The 18,735-nt window shown below is 43.4% G+C and overlaps 1 protein-coding gene across 1 annotated transcript in view; it reads left to right on the top strand.

Moving 5' to 3' along the window:
• The window catches only part of TFAP2E (transcription factor AP-2 epsilon), a 66,454-nt gene extending 47,719 nt beyond the window's left edge, over positions 1-18,735 (top strand). The window contains exons 4-7 of the mRNA XM_039363042.1: positions 5,200-5,428; positions 6,569-6,687; positions 15,586-15,727; positions 17,460-18,735. Of these exons, the coding sequence (XP_039218976.1) occupies positions 5,200-5,428; positions 6,569-6,687; positions 15,586-15,727; positions 17,460-17,748 (779 nt within the window). The 3' untranslated portion in view covers positions 17,749-18,735. The remainder of the gene's footprint in view (positions 1-5,199; positions 5,429-6,568; positions 6,688-15,585; positions 15,728-17,459) is intronic.

Below are 18,735 nucleotides of genomic sequence, written 5' to 3'. Positions count from 1 at the left end.
TATAGATCTGAAGCAATTTGGCAACATCTTCTGAGACTAACAAAATCTTATTAAAAGACATAGGTTCACTTCATCAGAGGCATGGATTATCTACTCTAAACTGATGTAGGATGTAAACTGGCATAAGGAGAGAAGAAGGGAAGGGAAGACTTGTTAGTTATGCAGATACAGGTTCTTTGCAAGACAGATTAGAAATATTTTATCAATTAATGGTTGTAACAGTGTAATACCATTGCAATCTAACCCAATCTCCTGCTTAATTATACTGATATTTCATTTTTTCCACAATGACTAATTAGAGATCTGCAGTAAAGTATCCTAGAAAGTTCAAATGTTATGATCCATCATTATGAGCTTTTTAATAAGTTCAGGATATCTTATAATTCCAGCAAGAACTATTAAAATCAAAAATCAAAAGAGAACATTCTTGACATATATCATGGCATAGGTTTAATTCAGAAGGAGACACACCATTACTAATCACATGTATTTACAGATTATTTAAAACATATATTCAATTCAGAATATATTTAAAATGTGGGGCAGATTCATAAATCAACACCTGCTTCAGAAACTTCCAAAAATGCCATATATAATGTTTTCTCCACATTCAAAAAACTGGTGGCTGCTGGATTTTATCTGCTTTGAATTAAAACAATTATGTCAATTACAAATCTAATATTATTGGAATCTGGACTGCATACAAACCCAGCTTGAACTGAGTTCATATTAACTGGAAGTACAAGCAGTAAACTAGTAGCCAAAGTAGCTATTAAAATTTTAAACACCCAAACTGATTAAAGAACTAGGTTGTAATTGAAAGCAAGAGTCAGGTCTTCATCCAGTTTAAGTGGAAAATTCATATTTATAAATGTGTGAAGCATCGGGGCCTATATAAGAAGTATATCAAGGAAATATGCACGCACTAAGACAGGGGTAGGCAACCTCGGCTCTTTTATGACTCATGGACTTCAACTCCCAGAATTCCTGAGCCAGCTAGTTGAAGTCCATGAGTCATAAAAGAGCCGAGGTTGCCTATCCCTGCACTCAGACAAACTGAGTCATTAAAATATTGCATTTTAGGAGAAACTGTAAATGACAAATGAAGTTGATTTTATTTTAATGGGTCTTTTAAAAAAATCGTGAAACAAGCAAAAAACGTTATAAGACTTTTTAGCGCAGCTTGTCAATTTTTTTTTTTTTAAAAAAGCATACCGGGGAAATATCTGCACAAATTCATTTGAAAACCATGTACAAAAATGCATGACCCTATGGCATTATTTTTTTTTTGGGGGGGGGGACTGTATATTAGGCAAAAATCACAAACCAAATGCGCATGTTAAAAGAATTATGCACAGAATGACTTAACAGTAACCTAATCCTTAAATTACGACTACAACTGAGACAAGAATCTTGATTGCTAAGCAAGGTGGTTGTTAAGGGAATCATATCTAATTTTACAACCTTTTTGCCCTGGTTGTTAAATGAATCACTGTAGTTCAGTGAATTGTGTGGTTGTTGCGAAGCCGGCTTCCCCCATTAGCTTTGCTTGGGAAGCCAGCTGGGAAGATCACAAGTGACAATCACATGATCTCTGCGTGCTGCAACCATTGCAAACACATGCTGGTTGCCAAGCGCTCACTTTTTGATCCTGTGATTGTGGAGATGCTGTGACAGTCATAAGTGGGAGGAACAGTTGCATGTTACCTTTTGAGTGCCGTTGTAACTTTGAACAGTCGCTAAACAAAAAAGGTCTGTCTGTACTGCATGCTTTAGAAAAACAAACTGAAAGAGGATGCAGTGAACTTCTTCTTGTACCATATTCGTTATTGGACGTTGGTGATCATGTTGGCGATCCTGTTTTTATCAGCAGTCGCACGAAAAAGTGCTACTGAGTTTTATCCAAACCAGTCCCTTAGATTTTGAAGCCACGATGTTCTTTTTCTGCCTGGACTTCGTTTGCCTCCAATCTTTCCCTGGAGGATTAAATGGAGTATGCCGTATTTTTCTGGGTGTCGCATCACATGTCCGAAATATTCTAACTTTCGTTTTTTAATTGTTTTGATGATTTCCCTTGGCTTTCCCAGGCGGCTTATCACCTCATTTCTGATCTTGTCAACCCAGCTTATATGTAACAGCTGCCTGTAAATCCACATTTCAGATGCTTGTAGTCTCTTCAGGTGGCCTTCTGTCAGAGACCGACTCTCTACTCCATACAGCAGGATAGGAAAAATATACCATCTGATTTTCAGTCTTGGGCTTCTGTCGTGGCTGCAGAAGACCTTTTTCATTTTGAAGAATGCTGTTTGGGCTTTTTCTACCCTTGTCTTAACTTCAATGGCCATGTCCCAGCTTTCATGTAAATTGGAACCGAGGTGCGTGATCCTTTCAACTTTTTCTAGTGGTATTCCTTCTAAATTTATTGGTGGTAAATTAACGAGTTGTTTGCTGACGACCATGATCTTGGTTTTTGAGGTGTTAAGCTTCAAGCCGTATTTTTCAGATATTTCTGTGACTCTGTTGATGAGGAGCAGAAGGTCTTCATGCTTACTGGCAAGCAGAACTGTATTGTCAGCATATCTTAAGTTGTTGATCCAAACACAGTGAACTTAGAACTAAAAAAGTAGAAAGGGAGACAAACCACAATTGACATATTTCTTCATCCTAGTCTGAGACAATGCAGAAATATTAGTTTTGGTCCCCCCCCCCCAAATGGGGATTGCTTTGAAAACCAGGAGTCCTTCTGTACCATTCATATAATCAGTCCTGGTTGGGAAGCCATGTGATGTGGACACTGCCTAAATTCTTAGTTCATACTTCACTATTCATGATGTGCTTATGAATTCACAATGATGTATTGTATTGGCTGCAAAATGGGTCACACCATTTAATCAGATATCCTTTGCGCTGTAAGAACACCAGGTTATGTAAGTTGTTTTTGTACAACCGATTGTACAGTCCCACACATTACATACTATATTACGACGTTTAATAGCATAGTAAAACGTTTTAAGAGACCTGTGGGGTCCTTGGTGCTCTCGGAGCTTGGTGATTTTCTTGCCAATGTTTTATTACTAAACTAGGTAACATGATCAGTACTAGGAGAGAGAGGGTTTTGCTCTTATTTTAATATACTACTGACCTGCCCTGTTAAGTGTTGGTGGGAGTGTTCTTCTTGGTGGCTCTTTGATGGTTCATGGTTTTAAGAAAAATTTGGCCAGGAACTAAATAGTAAGAATCCCTTGGACTTAGCTTATTTATTTATTTATTGTGTGTATACTGTATTTTTCCTTTCAAAGAAGCCATCATTTCACCTCACAAAAGCCCCATGAGGTGCATTGGGGTCAAAACCAGTGGCCCAAAGTGTGCAATTTAATCCTGGCCTTCTCTTGTGTGAATCAACGCTTGCACCACTTGGGCTACCCTGGATGCTGATGGGGATGGTTAAGTTCTTGTGAGTTCAAACAAGATCTGTTCAGATTAAGTCAAGCCATTCATATTCAGGAATTCATGATTGGCAATTTGAGTGAACTGAGTGTTGTGCAATGGCAGGTGTGGATGTGGAGCATTGTATTGTCATCCTTCTGGTTCAGACCAACTCATCCCATACCTTTCTCCCCTTCCTTTTCACTCAGATTTGTAGCCTCCATTGTTATTTCATTGACCCCCACAAAATAAGGAGAAGTTTCAACTCTGTCCATACACAGCCTGTGTAGTTAATAAATTTTATGTTCTCAGTTTGTCTTGTAAGACTCTCCTTCAGTGTGCAGTAATGTACAGGTCTCCTTCAACTTAAACCATTTGTTTAGCAATCATTCAAAGTTAGACAGAACTGAAAAAAATAGTAACAAAGTGACCTGCCATATTGAAGACCTTGCAGACCAGGGTGGGCAACTACGGTCTCTTTACGGCCTATGGACTTCAACTCCCATGTTGGCTCAGGAATTCTGGGAGTTGAAGTCCATAGGTCATAAAGCAGTCATAGTTCCCTCCTCTGCACCAGATCATTCTTCTTAGAGACCTTGAATTTTTGTCCCTAAATCCTACCTTGACAACACCATGTAATTTAATTCCCATACAAGCCACGAGAACATAGGAATGGTGTATTTCTGCCACACTGGCATGTCCACCTATATAGGTTGAATATAATAGTATTAATTGAAGTTTGTTTTAGTCAATCTCCTTGAGCTCCAGAGATGTCCATAGGCCACACTCAAAAAAGTGAAGATGGTAGTCACAAGTGTCACACAGTGAGGTTGCCATCTTGACTTTTTGATCATACCCTGTGAACATTCCTGTTGAGCCCCAATCATGAAAATTGCAGTCCAGCCACAACTGGAGGACTAATATTGCCCCAGCTCTCAGAAATTGGCAAATAGCAATTGAGTTAATTGGAATTGATAAATATTATTGGAATGCGTTTCAATAATATTGGAAACTCAAATAAAATTCCACTCATTCTGCTATACGCCAATAGAATGTTTTTAGGGGCAATGATCTTACGTTTGACATGACTTTTCTGTCAGTTTTGAACAATCTCATTTAGAAGTTTATTTTATGCTGTGAAAAGATATTCCATTTTTCCCATGTCTTTGCTCTGACTAGTTAACACTTATCTTTCCCACATTCTTTTTCAACATTAGATATTTATAAGAAAAAGGTGAGACTAGGGGCATCTTAAAAACTTTATGTCTCACTAATGCTGATGAGGGGGAACATGATAGCAGCGTTCCAATATCTCAGGGGCTGCCACAAAGAAGAGGGAGTCAAGCTATTCTCCAAAGTGCCTGAAGGCAGGACAAGAAGTAACAGATGGAAACTAATCAAGGAGAGAAGCAACCTAGAACTAAGGAGAAACTTCCTGACAGAACAGTTAACCAGTGGAACAACCTGCCTCCAGAAGCGGTGAATGCTCCAACACTGGAAGTTTTTAAGAAGAGACTGGACAGCCATCTGTCCGAAATGGTATAGGCTTTCCTGCCTGAGCAGGGGGTTGGACTAGATGACTTCCAAAGTCCTTTCCAACTTTATTACTATTACTATTACTACAATTGTTCTTCATATTAAATATGGTCTGGTCTGGTGCCCTGTTTATGATTCTTATTCCATGGCTGTATTATTATAGCTGCTATCCATAAATGAACCCATGCTTCTTTGTAGCTGTCACTCCTTCATTCTTTGTTTGTTCTGATCTTCTAGTGCCCATCCCTTCGAAGGCCAACGGGACCACCATCTCTTCCCTAACCATGAACAAGGACACCCTGATAGGAGGGGTGACCAATCCAAACGAAGTCTTCTGCTCTGTTCCTGGACGATTATCTCTCCTTAGTTCCACCTCCAAGTACAAAGTGACAGTCGGTGAAGTTCAGAGGAGGCTCTCACCCCCCGAATGCCTCAACGCTTCCCTCCTCGGTGGTGTACTTCGGCGGTAGGAACTCACAAGACTCATTTGTTTACGAAAACAAATTTGTTTAGTTTGTTAAACTGTGATTGAGGGATCTGTTTTTACAGTCATGAATTTCAGGTGGGCCCCATAAAAATTAAATGAATGAATGAATGAATAATCAATGGTTTCATTCCATACATCCATTAACCTTGTGAATTCTCAAGCTTCCTCCTTCCGTTATATATTCAAGTTACAGTATTTAATATTTATTTGTTATGTATATGTAGGAGTGTGGGTCTATACATATGCTGTACATACTATGTTTACGTATGTGTCATGTATGTATTTCACTTTGAGAGTGGGCAACTAAATTTCATTTTTGATGTGTGCCATGGTGCCCACAGTAAAAAAATCACAATAAAGGTTATCTATCGATCAATAAGGGAGCTGGTCAGCAAAAATATCTTAGTAAAATCCTACCCAAAAGAGATTGTCTCAAGTTAAGATAAGACTATATAGGCATTCCTAGATTTACAACCATAAATGAACCCAGAATTACGGTCATAAGTTGCAGCATCCATCAATGAGTCACCACAGGACCCATGCCTGATTTTACAACCTTTTTTTGCTAGTGGTCATTAAGCGAACACCATAGTCATTAAATGAACTGTGCAGTCATTTAGTGAACATCAGAGTTGTTAAATGGATTCATTTGACTCTGGGCATTTTTATTTTTTTTGCTGGAAACCAAAGTAAACACCAGAAATCAGCAAAAAAAACCAAAGCCCGCAGTCACATGACCACGGGATATTTCAAACAGATGTGTATGCAAGCCGGTTACCAAATGCCTAAAAATGTGATCACACAACCAACTCCACAACTGGTTTGTAAATAGCTCTTTCTGGTGTAACTTTGAACGGCTGCTAAGCGGGCAGTTAAGCAAGGACCACTGGCAGGTATTTTTTACGTTAATTTTGATGCATATAAGAAGTCACTACTAAACCATGAAACCTTTATCACAACTTAATTGCAAAATTTCCAAACAGCCCTATGACTTTTCCAAGAATTGTTGAAGAACAGGTTTTGGAAATCAGGAGTAATCTGGTTCCTTAGTTTGCTTGTTTGGTTGGGTTTTTTTAAATCTCATTCAGATTGTTTCACTCTTCTGCTTTCCTGTTTTAGGGCAAAATCTAAAAATGGTGGAAGATGTTTAAGGGAAAGATTGGAAAAGATTGGGTTAAATTTACCCGCTGGGAGGCGCAAAGCAGCAAATGTCACCTTGTTAACATCACTGGTGGAAGGTAAGATTATTTGTGTTTGGCCTGACAAGATATTATTTTGTGTATGTGTGTGTGTGTGTAGGAATTCTGGGAATTAAAATGTCCTCATTTTACATTAAAAGTGGGAAAAGTTGACCACCACCCATCTTGAATTATCTCTCTGACACCCTGGCTAATGGATTTACTAGCTACCTTCAGCCTCGCATCAGTATGACTCATTTTTTCAAAGTGTTCACAGAAAGAATTAAAATTCAGATGCAATTTTTAAAAAATCCTTTAGGACAGTGGTTCTCAACCTGTGGGTCGGGACCCCATTTGGGGTCGAACGACCATTTCATGGGGGTCGCCAAACAAGGCTGTCCGCCATCTTTTTCCCCTTTTCTTTGGCCACACCCCTGGCACACGGTGATGTATAAGTGGTTGGGGGTCACCACAACATGGGGTCACAGCATTAGAAAGGTAGAGAACCACTGCTTTAGGAGGAAAATAAAATAGATCAATAAAAAAACAACTGGAATGTCTGAAGGACATGATCAAAAACATCAAGATGATAGTTATGATGGCACAATGGAAGTTCTACTTGTTTTTAAGTGTGTCAAGGCAGAATTTCAGTAGCATCCTTTCAGTCACCATCTTAACTTTTTTGACTGTATTCCATAGACAACCCTGGACAGAGAATTAAAAAGGAGACCATTTCAGTTTAATTCCAAGTCTGATGCTTATTTCTTGGGGTTAAGCGGTCACCATCTCCTTAAAGCAGGGGTGGGGAACCACAGCCCTTTTATGACTTGTGGACGTCAACTCCCAGAATTTGATGATGAGCATGGCTGGCTCAGGAATTCTGGGAGTTGAAGTCCACAAGTCCTGAAGGGCCATGGTTCCTCACCCCTGCCTTAAAGCAAGAGCGAGCAATCTACAGCCCACCATCTGCTGGTGATTTCTTTTCCACAATCTGGCAGCCACATTTTTGTTCAGCAAAACATTGACAAAATGGAGGCATGATTTCTACTGAGCTTTGTGAGGAAGCAGCAATAAAACCGTGCAACCCATGAGACAGATTTTGCATTATTTCCCTCAAATAAAACATGCATGCCATACAAACACAGAGAGTTCCCTCAGTTCTCGTTACACCCGCCCAAGTGCACTCATTGTCTTGCTGCCCTATCACTGCAGCCCATTCTAGAAGCTTTCTTTGGTGGCATCCATAATCCAGGTGCCACCAGTGAAGAATACCTATAACAGTGTCCCCTGGGAATGCAACAGGCTACAGAGACAAGTTCTCAGAGATGGATGCAATTAGCAGTGTGGATATGGAACAGACTCCTTCACACATCTTAACCCAAAATCGTTAATCAGAGGGACAGGCAATTTGGTGGTCTCCAGAAGTTTTGGACTTTCATTTCCATTAGCCTTGGGCTGTAGGGGCACTAGCAATCAACTGTGGGAATTACAGTCCAGACCATATGGAGGACAGAGGGTTGATGCGGAAAGCAAGGATTCTGAAGACCTCTAGAGGGCATCTCAACTGTAAAATCACTGCAGTCTGGACCTGTCTTCTTCTGCACACCATGGTACTGCCATGGAGGGAAATGGCTTTTAAAGGACATCTTCTTGGGAAGAGTATCAGAGAATCATTGTGACCAAACAACTCAAAACGGACTGTGAAAAAGAAAAGAAGATGTTTTTCATCAATATTAATGGCAAAGATGCATGCTTGGACAGAGAAAAGCAACAAAGATGATTAGTGGACTGGAGGCTAAAACATACAAGGAACGGTTGCTGGAATTGGGTATGTCTAGTCTAATGAAGAGAAGAGTGAGGGGTGACATGATAGCAGCCTTCCAATATCTCAGAGGCTGCCCCAAAGAAGAGGGAGTCAAGCTATTCTCCAAAGCGCCTGAAGGCAGGACAAAAAACAACAGATGGGAACTAATCAAGGAGAGAAGCAACCTGGAACTAAGGAGAAACTTCCTGACAGTTAGAACAATTAACCAGTGGAACAGCCTGCCTCCAGAAGCGGTGAATGCTCCAACACTGGAAGTTTTTAAGAAGAGATTGGACAGCCATTTGTCCGAAATGGTATAGGGTTTCTTGCCTGAGCAGGGGGTTGGACTAGATGACCTCCAAGGTCCCTTCCAACTTTATGACTACTACTGGAGGTTTTTAAGAGGAGATTGTATAACCATTTCTCTGAAAGGCTACAGGTTTGCCTGCTTGAGCACAGGGTTGGACTAGAATTCTGTGATTCTGTTCTGTTCTGGGCCTCTGGTTTTCTACTTTGTTCAGAGGGAGCTTGAGGATTTCTTCCAAATTTCTCTAGGAAGTGTTTTTGATCGGACGGTAACAGATAGTCCTCAACTTACAAGCATTCACTTGGTGACCATTTGAAGTTATAATGGCACTGGAAAGGAGAGGGCTGACAAGCAGTCCTCTCACTTAAGACCGTTGCAGTATCCCCACAGTCACATGATCAACCCACCCACCCCGGGTCAGCATTTACAACCTTCAAAGGCCACTTCCAACAAGCAAAGTCAATATTTAAGCATTTAAGTCAGGGGTAGGCAACCTTGGCTCTTTTATGACTCGTGGACTTCAACTCCCAGAATTCCTGAGCCAGCCATGCTGAGGGGAAAGGGAGAGGTTTCCAAGCTGAGCCATGCTGGCTCAGGAATTCTGGGAGTTGAAGTCCACGAGTCATGAAGGAGCCATAGTTCCCCCATGCTGGCTCAGGAATTCTGGGAATTGAAATCCAGGAGTCATGAAGGGGCCAAGGTTTCCCCCATGCTGGCTCAGGAATTCTGGGAGTTGAAGTCCACGAGTCATAAAAGAGCCAAGGTTGCCCACCCCTGGCCTAGGGCCTAGGCTGCTTTATGACTCGTGGATTTCAACTCCCAGAATTCCTCAGCCAGCATGGCTCAGCTTGGAAACCTCTCCCTTTCCCCTCAGCATGGCTGGCTCAGGAATTCTGGGAGTTGAAGTCCACGAGTCATAAAAGAGCCACGGTTGCCTACCCCTGATTTAAGTCATTTGCTTAACGACCGCCTGATTCATTTAACAACAGTAGTGATTTGCTGAACCGAGGCAAAAAAAAAAAAAAGGTTGTAAAGTTAGACGAGTCTCACTTAACCACTTCCTTGCCCAACCATGGAAATTCCGGTTGCAAGTCGAGGGCTACCTGTAGTGGCCAGGTGCGATCATTTCAATCGTTTTGGGGAGTGCTGCCCTCCATCAGAGGAACCTCTCTGGCTGCGTAGACTTTGCAACCGGAAGACGCCCCAGATGGCTTTCCCTGGAATTCAACAGGAACCATGGGCAGAGGATGCAGGTCTTGGATAGAGGATGATCGGCTGAAAGTGACATTTCTCGTGAAATACGTACAAGAGCCTTACGCTGCCTCCACTCCAGGACAATTACTTGGGAAGCAAATGCTGTTGGACCAAACTGAGGGAGAACCAGCCGGGGGGGGGGGGAAGGCTGCAGGATTTCTTGGCTCGTCACAACCCCCATCGGAGGAGTTTATCACCTGGATGGCTTCTATGTGAAACACTACAATGTGTAGAAAGGCCGTCCGTCCGTGAGTTGGGGATGGTCTTAGTTCTGCGGTCTATTGTGACGGAAAGGCAGCTGCTGGAGAAGAACAGAAAGAAGCCCCTTTGCTTTGTTGGCAGCGGATGAAACGGACAGTTGTGGGAGGCTGCGGTTGTCTTTGACGGCGGCTTTTGGGACTGGATGCTCCTGAATGGTTTATTTCCATGAGAAGAGGAGGAGGAGGAGGAGGAGGAGGAGGAGGAGCAGGGCAAGGAAACAAGCATTTCGGGCTCAGCCCAGACAGCTGGGAGCTGTCATTGACTGCTGATCAGGGGGGTCAGTATAAATGACAGATGATAGCTTGTTTGCCCAAGGACAATCAGTCCTACCCCACAAAGCGTGGCCCTTCCTTTGAAGGATTTTTAAAGGGAAGCCTTCTATTTTCAGGGCTCTTCAGGATAAATGAACTCCAGGAAAGTGCATTTAGGGTGGATGGGCTAGACGATTTCCACCCCTAGTTAGCACTTATAGGCCAGAGGGAATAGGCAACATAAACGTCTCCTGTTCACCGTCCCAGCCTTTCCAAAAAAGGACGTTGAAATACATGAGGGTCTTTTCCAATGAGATCATACTTTTGCATTGCTGCATAAACATCCCAGCATGCAAACCTGGGTCCTCTTCTTTGGCTCAGCATTTCCTCTTGTTTCCTTTGTCAAGAAGAAAGAAAGAAACAAAGGAAGGAAGGAAGGAAGGAAGGGGAGGAGGAGGAGGAGGAAGAGGAGGAAGAGGAGGAGGAGAAGGAGGAGAAAAAGAAGAAGAAGAAGAAGAAGAAGAAGAAGAAGAAGAAGAAGAAGAAGAAGAAGAAGAAGAAGAGAAGAAGAAGAAGAAGAAGAAGAAGAAGAAGAAGAAGAAGAAGAAGAAGAAGAAGAAGAAGAAGAAGAAGAAGAAGAAGAAGAAGAAGAAGAAGAAGAAGAAGAAGAATTTTGTATGGTGGTGGTGGTGGTGGTAGAGAAGGAGGAGGAGGAGGAGGAGGAGAAGGAGAAGAAGAAGAAATAGAAAAAGAAGAAGAAGGAGAAGAAGAAATAGAAAAAGAAGAAGGAGGAGGAGGAGGAGGAGGAGGAGGAGGAGGAGGAGGAGAAGATGCTGCTGCTGCTTGGATGAGGAGCCAAACGTCTCCAGGGAAAAACCAGAAAGTCCAGTTGCCTCTTGAAAAAAGCACCTTTGGGACAACCCTGACCTGGATGACTGAGAATCTCCATAGACTTTGGTTTGTTTGTTTGTTTTGCCTTTCAGAAAGGCTTTACTAGATTTGAAGCACCCGCCAAATCTTACAGTTCACGGAAGGGCATTCTCTTGGGAAAAGCAGCCTGGCCTGTTTGCATTCCTACAAAGTGTTAACAAATCCTCCCCCCCCCCCCAAAATCTATATCAAATAAAGAAGAACAGAAACGGAACTTACAAGCTTACAAACTTTTAAAACAGGTGAAGTCTATTTCAATGCCCCAAGAAGCTTGGCTTGCCAGAAGGGTCCAAACGAGAGTGTGGCAGTTTGGATTCCTGCACTGAGACAGGATGGACTCCAAGCGGCCTCCAGTTCACAGATTCGATGAATCTGCGAGTCTCATTTACCCTTCGACACGTGGAAAAAATTGTGGAACGAAACACTGGACATTCCCATGAGGTAACCCTTGGTTATCTCATCTTTTGGGGAGGGCAAGATTCTCCCAAGCTATCTAGGAAAATTTCCCCCCCAATTCCGTTTTCAGATGACATCTTTGCAATCCAGTAGTAAAAAGGCACGGGATATTTCTGCACGGCGTTTATCCCAGGATGTGTGCATGGGCTTAAGGTAGAGGTGGCATCTGTTGGTGCTGTTATGTGTAGGGAGGGGTGTGAGAAGGTGCAGGAGGGAGACTCGGCCTGTCCAATAGTCTCTGCACAAAAGTCCCAGATCTCCGGGGGCAGCTGCAGTCAGGAGGGGATCCATCATTCTGTGGAAGTGCCCCTGCATTGGTGAAATTGATCCAGCTTCAGGCATTATTGTGGAAGTAATCGGAGCGGATGGGCAATCGATCATACCCAGCTCCCGAACTCAAGTTAAACAGACAGAGTTAATTCATCTTCCCTCCCTTGCTGTGCTTCGGGTTAAGTCATCCATCCTATAATGTGTTAACCTACTTGCTGGCCTCGCTCTCGGTGCAACGTCTGGGCCTCCCGTTCAGCCCCTCTGAGCGAGAATCGGCTAACAGGCCAGGGCACAAATCCTACAAGGTTCTAGTTCTCATGGTTATATGGGCTGATGCCTATCAATCTTGGAAGAAAGGCAGCCGAGGGTAGGAGGGTGGCCAGAGGTCTGGGGAGATCCGTTCAAACCCAACCACACCAGGAAAGCCCCCTTGGGATATCACTTCGCAAGGCTGTTGTAGGGATAAAATGGAAGTGGGAATATTCTAGGCCAGTAATTCTCAACCTTTTCTTCACCACGGACCCTCTTTAAATATCTTTCATGCTCACAGACCCCCAAGACCCAACTCAAGGTAATGAAGAGAAGGAGGGGGACATAATAGCAGTGTTCCAATATCTCAGGGGCTGCCACAATGAAGAGGGAGTCAAGCTATTTTCCAAAGCGCCTGAAGGCAGGACAAGAAGCAACGGATGGAAACTAATCAAGGAGAGAAGCAACCTAGAACTAAGGAGAAACTTCCTGACAGCGAGAACAATTAACCAGTGGAACAACCTGCCTCCAGAAGCGGTGAATGCTCCAACACTGGAAGTTTTTAAGAAGAGACTGGACAGCCATTTGTCCGAAGTGGTATAGGGTTTCCTGCCTGAGCAGGGGGTTGGACTAGATGACCTCCAAGGTCCGTTCCAGCTTTATTATTATAATATTATTATTAAGATTCAAATCATAACATTTTTTAAGTCTTCACGGACCCCCTGTGACGACATGGCCAGGAGTCTGCAGACCGCAAGCTGAGATATAGATCAGTGGTTCTCAACCTGTGGGTCAGGACCCCATTTGGGGTCGAGTGACCATTTCACGGGGGTCGCCAAACAACGCAGTCCGCCATTTTCCCCCCTTTTCCTTAGCTGTGCTACTCCCTTTTATTCTATTGGCTTTTGAAAGCCAATAGAATAGACTCTCTGGAATAGAGTCTAATTCTATTTGCTTTCAAAAGCCAATAGGAATTGTCCAGGCTGTCTCTGCCCTGCTGAGCCCGCCAAAAGTCCCATTCTGCAAACGGTGCTGCACCAGTTGAGTAGTCCTCAACTTACGACCGGTTGAGTAGTCCTCGACTTACAACCGGTTGGTGGTCGCGGCATTAAAAAGGTTGAGAACCACTGATATAGATCAATTGAAGGAAATGTGAGGTGGAAATACAATACCCACACATAAATACCTACACACATATATACATATACCTACACAAACACACACATGCATTCCTCAACTTACAACCAGTCTTTTAGTGACTATTCGAGATTCCAGCAGTTCCCCATCAACTGTCAACAACTTGCTCTGCTTTTTAGAATGATTAGGTTGTGTTTATGCAGCATATTTTATCCAAGATGCGGATCAGAAAGCTATGTTAGTCTGTGGCAAAAACCTGACATGGAATCTGGTAGCATCTTATTTGCTAATTGATTTATCTAGTGATCCAATTTAATCTAATTACATCTATTTATGTAACCGCCTATAGTTGCCTTGTCAAGATGGGTAGCATAGCGCTCTAATAATAAATAAATACATAATAATTTATATAATTGCTCATCGCTTGCCTGGGACTTTGCGCAGCATACACAATTAAAACACAAAGCTAAACAATTCACATAATTCAAACGCAACCTCCAAAAACACAGTTTACATTTAAAAAAAACAAAAACTATATTCATCCAGAGTCCAGACTAACCAATCTTAGTGCCTTCTGCATTTAACTAGGTTGGTTAAAGCGGCAGCAACATTATTTGCTGAGTTAGTATAAATCTTGGTTAGCTTTTTGTGACTGAGTGGATTGGGTCACTGCAGCTCCCAGTCGCTCTGCCCAGATGGACACTTACAGAAGGGGAGGGAACAAATTGTGTTGTAAATTCTGCTGCTTTTGTGCTTGCCTTGTGACATAATAGGCAAGACTTGGGTCATGACATCTTGACATGCCTCCTGTTATTATGTCAAGAGTTCCTTTTAGTGCAGGCACTGATTATGGCCTAGTATCCCAACCCGTCTGAATCCCACTGGGCTGGTGATGCAGTGAGATGCCATAGTGCAGTGTTTCTCAACCTTGACAATTTTAAGGCATGTGGACTTCAACTCCCAGAATTCCACAGCCAGCGTTGCTGGCTGTGGAATTCTGGGAGTTGAAGTCCACATGCCTTAAAATTGTCAAGGTTGAGAAACACTGCCACAGTGGCAATTTACGAAGCCTTGACTTCTCTCACACTTGAGTCTGAGATGCTGATGCTGTACAATTGATGTAATGTTAATTGGTTCAAACGCAGCAAATAGTTACAGGCAGTCCTTGACTTACAACCATTCAAAATGTCATGACCACATTTGGAACACTGCATCCAGTTTTGGTCACCACAATGTAAACAAGATGTTGAGACTCTAGAAAGAGTGCAGAGAAGAGCAACAAAGATGATCAGGGGACTGGAGGTTGAAACATATAAGGAACGGTTACTGGAATTGGAGATGTCTAGTTTAATGAAAAGGGTGACATGATAGCAGTCTTCCAATAGCTCAGGGGCTGCCCCAAAGAAGAGGGAGTCAAGCTATTCTCCAAAGCACCTGAAGGCAGGACAAGAAGCAACAGATGGAAACTAAACAAGGAGAAAAACAACCTAGAACTAAGGAGAATTTTCCTGACTGTTAGAACAATTAATCAATGGAATAACTTGCCTCCAGAAGTTGTGAATGTTCCAACACTGGAAATTTTTAAAAACAGATTGGACAGCCACTTGTCTGAAATGGTACAGGGTTTCCTGCCTGAGCAGAGGGTTGGACTAGAAGACCTTCAAGATCCCTCCCAACTCCATTATTCTGTTCTTCTGTTTCAGTGGCAGTGAAAAAAGTGACTTAGGACTTATTGCCCCATCCCTGTGGCCACGGGTTCAAAAATTGGAGGCTTGGCAACCTGCGTGCATTTGCAACGTCCCAGGGTCACGTGATCCCCTTTTGCGACCTTCTGACAAACAAAGTCAATGGGGAAGCCAGATTCACTTAACAACCAGGTTACTAACTGAAAAGCTGCAGTGGTTCACTTAACAACAGTGGCAAGAAAAGGCGTAAAATGAGGCAAAACTCACTTAGCAATGGGAAGTCTGATCCCAACTGTGGTTGTAAGCTGAGACTACCTGTACCACCCCAGCTTGATTTTCCTTCTAACTTTCCAGGGGAGGCTGTTCATCTGGCCCGGGACTTTGGCTATGTGTGCGAAACAGAGTTCCCAGCCAAGGCAGCCGCTGAATACCTCTGTCGCCAGCACTCGGATCCCAGCGAGCTCCACGCCCGGAAAAACATGCTTTTAGCAACCAAGTAAGTAACAGGATCCCACCTGTGGTGGAAGACATGTTAGCATCAAAGTCAGCTTGAAGGATAAGGTACACGTTTTAGCAATTATACACGATGACAGTGCAGAAAATCCAATAAGCGTTAATAGAAAGCTATATTATTTCTCAAAGTGGAAAAAAAAACGGATGGGAACTAAGTGGATTTGGTGGAAAGTAAACTGTTTTAAACAAAGAGAAAATTTTATTCAGTCCTGTTTCCGTTGGGAAATCGCTTCTGTTTTTTTATACGCAAAATAGTAAAAAGAAAAAGAAAGAAATATAGACTTTAGTTTGAAGATCGAATAATTGCCTAGTTACAGAAATGGTTTATAGTAACTAAATGTGATGCAAAAAGTAAAGGCTGTAAATCTAGTTTCTATTACACTGTATGTACTGGAAAGAGTCAGAAGTCAATGCCTTTCCCCTCCCCCCCTTACTTTCTTTTATCCTTTTTATTTTAATTGACCTTTATTTTACATTATAAAAAACCTTAATAAAATATTGGGAATATGTCATGGAAAGGTAGGACTAGTTGCAGGTGGCAAATTATAGATATACAGACTTCTCCATTGTACTGATCATTAAAAATATAGATAGTATTCCATCTATACTACAACCAAGTGGACAAATAGTACTGAATGAAGCTTATCAAAGAGAAATCCAGTTTAGCAATAAGGAGAAATTTTATGTCAGTTAGAACAATTAACCAGTGGGACATCTTGCCTCTAGAAGTAGCGGGTGATTTTTAAGAAGAGACGGGACACCCATTTGTCTGGAATGGTATAGGGCAGGGGTAGGCAACCTTGGCTCTGTTATGACTCGTGGACTTCAACTCCCAGAATTCCTGAGCCAGCACGAGGGAACTATGGTCCCTTCATGACTCGTGGACTTCAACTCCCAGAATTCCTGAGCCAGCATGGGAGAACTATAGCTCTTTTATTACTCGTGGACTTCAACTCCCAGAATTCCTGAGCCAGCATGGCTCAGCATGGAAACCTCTCCCTTTCCCCTCAGCATGGCTGGCTCAGGAATTCTGGGAGTTGAAGTCCACCAATCATAAAAGAGCCAAGGTTGCCTCCCCTGGTATAGGGCCTCCTATTTGGACTAGAAGATCTTCAAGGCCCCTTCCAGCTCTGTTATTCTGCAATTCTGGAACCATTAATTTTACAACTGTTTGAAGTTACGCCAGCACTGAAAAAAGTGACTTACAGCCAGTCCTCACACTTACACCATCGCGGCATCGCCATGGTGACCCTGTCAAAATTCAGGCACTTGGCAACCAGGATGTACTTAGGAGAGTTGCAGCATCCTGGGGTCACGTGACCACCATCTGCAACCTCCCCAGCCAACTTCTGACAGGGAAACTCAAGGAAAGAAACTAGATTCGCTTACCATCTGCACGAGTCGTTTAACAATCGCACTGTTTCACTTAGCCAAACGGTTGTCAAATGGGGTGCGACTCACTCAACCGCTCCGCTGCTTTGCAGTGGAAATTCTAGTCCCAGTAAGTCGAGGACCAACTGCGCAGAAAGCCTGTGCAAAGAGCCTGCAGGCCCTTTGAAAAGGGTGGGAAATAAACTTGGGAGGGTCTGCAGGAGTACCAGCAACTGACGGCTGTCAGAATGAGCATAACAGCCGACTACAAGATCACACCTGCCTCTCTTCCCACCTTAAATATCCCATTTCCCTTTTTTTTTTTTCCTCCTTCTCCACTCCAGGCAAATCTGCAAAGAGTTTGCTGACCTGATGGCTCAGGATCGCTCCCCTCTGGGAAACAGCCGCCCGACACTCATCTTGGAACCTGGCGTTCAAAGCTGCTTGACGCACTTCAGTTTAATAACCCATGGCTTCGGAGGGCCGGCGATCTGCGCGGCTCTCACAGCGTTCCAGAACTACTTGGTGGAGTCCCTGAAAGGACTGGACAAAATGTTCATGAACAGCACGGGCAACGGTCACTCGGTGGGCGACGCCAAAACCTCAGAAAAGGATGTGAAGCATCGGAAATGACCCCTTCGGCAGGCAGTGACCCGCCATCTCTCCCCGTCGGAGCGTTCCTTCCCATTTCCAGGACGCGAGAGACAGGAAGGTCCTTCAACGCGCTTGGAAGTGTTGCCGGGGGCGGGAGGAGGCAGATGACGAGCCCTCCTCTCTCCTGCCGGGTTTTCCGAACTGCGACGGATGCATTTTTGAAACCAAGTCAATGAAAAAGAGAAGGTTGAAGAAGGAGGAGAAGAAGACGAGGGCGAGCCACTCTCGCTACGAGAAGAAATTAGTTAGTGCTTTGGGTTGACACATCTGGTTTTTCCATAGGAGAGACGGGAAGCCTGGCTATATGTGCAATTGTTTTGATGATGTTTATGGTGCTCCTTTGGGAAAAGTCCATGCTCGGACAAAGGTGGGGAGGCTCCAGGCAGCATTGCAAAGGAGCAAACCAAGACAAAGAGGTTTTCGGGTAGAATCTAGAGGAGAAACGTTTGGAATCAAAGCCTGCTTAGAGTCAAAGAGTACTGGAATTTTTTGACCCATGCAGCAGGTCAGGTCCAGACATCTGAACCAGAAAGAAAAGGCTCTTTTAATCACAAATGTACGAATCACCGGTCTTGAAGCTTCACGTGGCTTTCCTTTGCTACAGTCTCATGGCGAAATAAAACATCCCATGATGGAAAATATTCTCCAGCTTTGTTAACAGATTTTGGTCCAGTTAGACCTCATGGTGGAGGGGCTGATAGAGCCATCTTGGTAGCCCTCACCCCAACGCCAAAGGGGACACAATCCCTGCTCCTAGGCCTCCTCTTTTCTAGCAAAGTGTCTCCAGATTGAAGGTGAGGGGGGAGGTCCAAGCCAGCCTCCCCTCCCAAGTTCTAAAACAGACATGGCAAACACAAGGCCCGGGGGCCAGATGTGGCCCGTGAAGCCATCCTGGAAACAGTGAGGGAACGGCCCCCGCTGCCTTGGCCCTAGCCCAGGCTGGCCTGGAACCAATGTACAATTTTG

This window comes from Crotalus tigris, unplaced genomic scaffold (genome assembly GCF_016545835.1).
Source record: "Crotalus tigris isolate CLP2741 ecotype Arizona unplaced genomic scaffold, ASM1654583v1 scf7180000019504.1669754, whole genome shotgun sequence".
Taxonomy (NCBI): Eukaryota; Metazoa; Chordata; class Lepidosauria; order Squamata; family Viperidae; genus Crotalus; species Crotalus tigris.
Note: the sequence above shows the minus strand (reverse complement) of the source record. Positions and strands in the feature narration are given on the sequence as shown.